This window comes from Propithecus coquereli, unplaced genomic scaffold (assembly GCF_000956105.1).
Source record: "Propithecus coquereli isolate 6110/MARCELLA unplaced genomic scaffold, Pcoq_1.0 Scaffold108, whole genome shotgun sequence".
Lineage (NCBI taxonomy): Eukaryota > Metazoa > Chordata > Mammalia > Primates > Indriidae > Propithecus > Propithecus coquereli.
In genome coordinates, this window is record NW_012134747.1 from 5,084,571 (window position 1) to 5,089,075 (window position 4,505).

At 40.2% G+C, this 4,505-nt stretch overlaps 1 protein-coding gene across 1 annotated transcript in view; it reads right to left on the minus strand.

Moving 5' to 3' along the window:
- Positions 1–1,035: 1,035 nt before the first annotated feature.
- Positions 1,036–4,505, minus strand: part of ASNS (asparagine synthetase (glutamine-hydrolyzing)) — a 16,785-nt gene continuing 13,315 nt past the window's right edge. Inside the window, exons 7-11 of the mRNA XM_012647801.1 lie at positions 4,449–4,505; positions 3,834–3,934; positions 2,263–2,344; positions 2,018–2,173; positions 1,036–1,372 (exon numbers count right to left, since the gene is read on the minus strand). The exon at positions 4,449–4,505 is cut by the window's right edge and continues 15 nt beyond it. Of these exons, the coding sequence (XP_012503255.1) occupies positions 1,163–1,372; positions 2,018–2,173; positions 2,263–2,344; positions 3,834–3,934; positions 4,449–4,505 (606 nt within the window). The 3' untranslated portion in view covers positions 1,036–1,162. The remainder of the gene's footprint in view (positions 1,373–2,017; positions 2,174–2,262; positions 2,345–3,833; positions 3,935–4,448) is intronic.

Consider the following 4,505-nt stretch of genomic DNA (forward strand, 5'->3'; position numbering starts at 1 on the left):
CCTGTTCACTCTTCCGATCAAGTATTCTTTTTTAAATGACCCTCTTTTGTTTTTTAAGACACAGTCTCACTCTTATTGCCCAGGCTGGAGTGCAGTGGCCTGATCATAGCTCACTGCAGCCTCCAACTCCTGGCCTCAACGATCCTCCTGCCTCAGCCTCCCAAGTAGCTGAGATTACAGGTGCAGGCCACCATGCCCAGCCCATCAAGCATTCTTATATTTACCTGTACACCAGCAGTTCCCTTTTCAAAAGTTTCTAAAAGTTAAATTCACCTTTATAATGCATTTCCAAAATGTTGTCCCTAAACAACCAATGAGCATTCAAATGAAAACTTCTACTTGTTTTTTGAATGTTTCTTATGATACTTCCTTTTTCAGCTAGGTTTAGAATTCCTTTTACCAGAAACGCTTAGCTCAGGTTGTTCCTCTACAACAGGGATCAACAAACCACAGCCCATGGACCACATCTAGCCCACTGCCTGCTTTTATGAAGTTTTAATAGAACGTGCCCATTTGTTCATATATTGTCTACGTAACAACTTCTGCAGTATGAAGGCAAAGCTGAACAGCTCCAACAGAGGTCTGCGAAGCCCAAAATATTTGCTGTCTGGCCCTTTATAAAAAAAGTTTGACCCCTGCTCTAGAATAATAGTCTCCAGAAGAGATGTTGGCTCAACATAAAAAAGAAAAAATGAATTACTATCTTACCAAGTAGAGCTGTCATGAACTCCTACAACGGACTCAAGTCTCCAGGGTCTGCCTAGCCAGAACTAAGACAGGGAGGGCACAAGAGGACCACACCACGATGAGGCAAGGACTGGAAGGAGGCCACGTGGGCACGAGACTCAAATGTCTTCTAAAGCAGCTCTGCCAGGAGAGTGCTGTGAGTTCTTGCAAACATCAGACAATTTTCCCTTTTCCTAGCTCATCCTCCAACCTCACCATGATATAGCAAAAGCGGCTCAATTTCTACTTACCTCTAATGAAGAGACTCTAAGAATATAAATGACTACAGCAACAATGTTTTAGATCTTAGAGTTTTATTTTTTTCACACCCAAGTAAGCCTGGGTAGCTCTCGTTGGTCCTCTATCCACCCTGTCCCCTACCCTTCACAACAAGAAGAAACATTTGCCTTCCCTCAACAGCTTAGAGAGCATCTATCTAAGCCTTGGAAGCTGACTTGTAGTGGGTTAGCGTGCGGGCAGAAGGGTCCGTGGCACTGATCCACTTGGGCATCCAGTAATGGGTCAGCCAGTCAGCCCGGCCGGGGTAGTGATGTTCAAAGATCTGACGGTAATAATAGCCTTCTTTCGTTTTAGGAGTATTGAAGGGATATTTCTGGGCTGCATTTGCCATCATTGTATCATCAACCTGTAAGAGTAAAAGCAAAAACAGTTTTTCAAATGGCATGGAAATACTTGTATTTAATCTGGTTTCACAAAGTAAACAAAAAAAGTTAAAATAAGGCATGGCTACATATTGTACAAGACCCTTTGAATAACCCATCGCTTAGAAAATGCTAAAATATCCACAGTATGTATGTGTAGCTGCAGTGAATTTTTTTTCTTTTTAGATATGGGATCTCACTATGTTGCCCAGGCTGGTCTTGAACTCCTGGCCTCAAGTGATCCTCATGCCTTGGTATCCCAAAGTGCTGGGATTACAGGTATGAGCCACCACATTTTAAAGAACATTCACATGCATATTTCTAATACTTGGTGGCTCTGAGTGTTGTGCCTCGTAATGTCTGACACCCAGCAGGTGCCCAAAAATGTGTTAAATGAAGGTCAGTGATGATTAGCAAGTCTCCTCTCTCTCTTTCAATTCTAGATACTACTTTGTAATCCCTCATGCCTCTTAATCCTTATATAATTCTTACAAAATAAGTATTGTTCACAGGGACTGCGAATCTCTCCTACAGACAAAAAATATCCAAACTAAATAAAAAATGAACAGCTAATGACAGCACTGCATCCAAATTATCATATCCTAAAAATGTTTTTAAAGACATCATACCTGATGTTCAACATATTCCTGTAAAATCTTAAACCAGGAATTCTTAACTGAGGTTATCCCATCACTGAAGGCTTCTTTTGGTCGCCACAGAATCTCTTTGGGTATCAAATTGGAATCCTCAAATGCCTCTCTCAGGAGATGTTTTTCTATCCCATTCTGACATGAAAACAGAAAGAGCATCAGCAAGAGTTAAAAATATAACCTGAGAGCAAAGCCAGTTTTTTACCTTCAGTTGAGTCACTTACCTTTGGCATTCTCATTTCTGGTGGCAGAGACAAATAATAGGAAGAAAAGCGATGATCCAGAAACGGGACTCTCAGTTCAAGGCTTAAAGGAGCAAAGAAGAAAATCTAAATCAAAATGGATTCTGTAGTGACTGTCAGTTTAGGCTCTAAAGCAATGCAACCGGACTCTGAGTGATGTTAAGATCATAGAGTCATGTTTACAAGCCTCCTAATGACTGTGCTCTACCAGTGAACGAATATAACAATCTTCATTGGAAATAATATATATCATCTGATCTAGGGAGTAAAACTGTTTGAGACATTACTTTTATTACTTTCCTTTCTACAAACAGTTGAATTCGTATCTCAAAAAGCAGAAAAAGAATCATGAGTGATCCAATCATTAAGAATGTACCTTGCCTGGACCTTTCTGACTCAAAGTTTTTTCTAGGTGAGACCATCTCTTCTCCTATTAACAACTGTAATGACAATTTGGTATTTTTTTTAACCACTGATTAATAATTCACTTACGATATGTAATATCAACCAACATTCCACAGTATTTCATTGAATGTCATATCATCTGTTCCCTGAATCCCAGTGACTGTGGTTAAGATAAGCAGATAGGATAACGACCAAGATTCCGTCCATTCCTCAACCCCATAAGTAATCATTTCCTAATCTAAGTCTGATTTAGTAGAAAGAACGATTAATAAAACATTTAATGTCAGTTGTTTATCATGTACAGTAAAAGTCTTCAATGCTCCAACATGACCGGCTAAAACATGAAAAGTTTAGCCAACTAGAAATGAATACCAGGCCGGGCGCGGTGGCTCACGCCTGTAATCCTAGCACTCTGGGAGGCCAAGGCGGGTGGATTGCTCAAGGTCAGGAGTTCGAGACCAGCCTGAGCAAGAGCGAGACCCCGTCTCTACTAAAAATAGAAAGAAATTATCTAGGACAACTAAAAATATATATATATAGAAAAAAAATCAGCTGGGCATGGTGGCACATGCCTGTAGTCCCAGCTACTTGGGAGGCTGAGGCAGTAGGATTGCTTGAGCCCAGGAGTTTGAGCTTGCTGTGAGCTAGGCTGATGCCACAGCACTCTAGCCCAGGCAACAGAGTGAGACTCTGTCTCAAAAAAGAAATGATACCAAAGAAACCGGTTTCTTATAATCATACCAAACCTCTTGCATCTTCACTGCCCTATCCCCTCAGGGTCACCATGGCACCAACTGGGCATGGCAGGTGCTCAATACTTGTCACATGGAGTTCATAATCTTTACTTCTTTTAAATAGCTGCAGCAGCCTTCTCTCCTGGTTGTGCAGATGTGAGCAGAAGGTTGATATGCTTTAAAGATGGAAACCCCACCTAAAACAACCTATAGAAGAAGACCTCTCCCCGTGACCATGATAACACTTTGAACTTAGCCTAATTCTTTTGGTGCTAAGAGACAGGTTTCATTTTCCCTATAAAAGTCACCCTTTGCAACATACAACCAACTGAAAAGAAAAAACAAATCAGCCATTGAGCTGTTCGTCGAGTTTTTTGTTTTTGTTTACAATTGCTCCTTAAAATATCACGTTACCTGTGGGCAGCAGTAGTTCGATCTGCACGGAGAACATCAAACAAATAGAGTTCCTTCAGAAGCCTCTCGCTCTCCTCCTCGGCTTTTTCAGGAGAAGGAGCCTATTTCACAAACAAATAGCTGAAGTTCCGAAACACCAACAGCTTTGCTTTTGGCACACAAAACAGTTTTCATTTCTCCCTCTTACATATATTCCAATGCTAAAGGTGGGTAAGACAGAAAGCTAAACAAGTTTAGGGAAAGGAATAAGTAACTAAACAGACGTAGGCAATGCTATATAAAACATACCCTCCCTCCCACCTAACGCCAAAACTGTTGGCGTTAGAACAAATAAAATGAACACACTGTATAATGTCATAATTCCACAGGGGATTGGGAAATAGGAGAAAAGTGATTTTCATGCTTAACTAGCTTTAAAGAACAAAAATTATCTGACACTATTAAGACTTCTTTCAAAAGAAATACAAAGCAGACACTATCACATTTCCTTATATAAACTGACAAGATACTCAAAAATGTTACTGTTATACTGAAAGGGCAAAAGATAGAAAATAGTCAAATAATTCATACTTTTCTTAATACAGCATGAATATCCTTCCACTTCCGAGTGCTTACCTTGTGAAAATATATGTAACCCTGTGTAAGTTCATCTGATCCCTCTCCAGAGAAGAT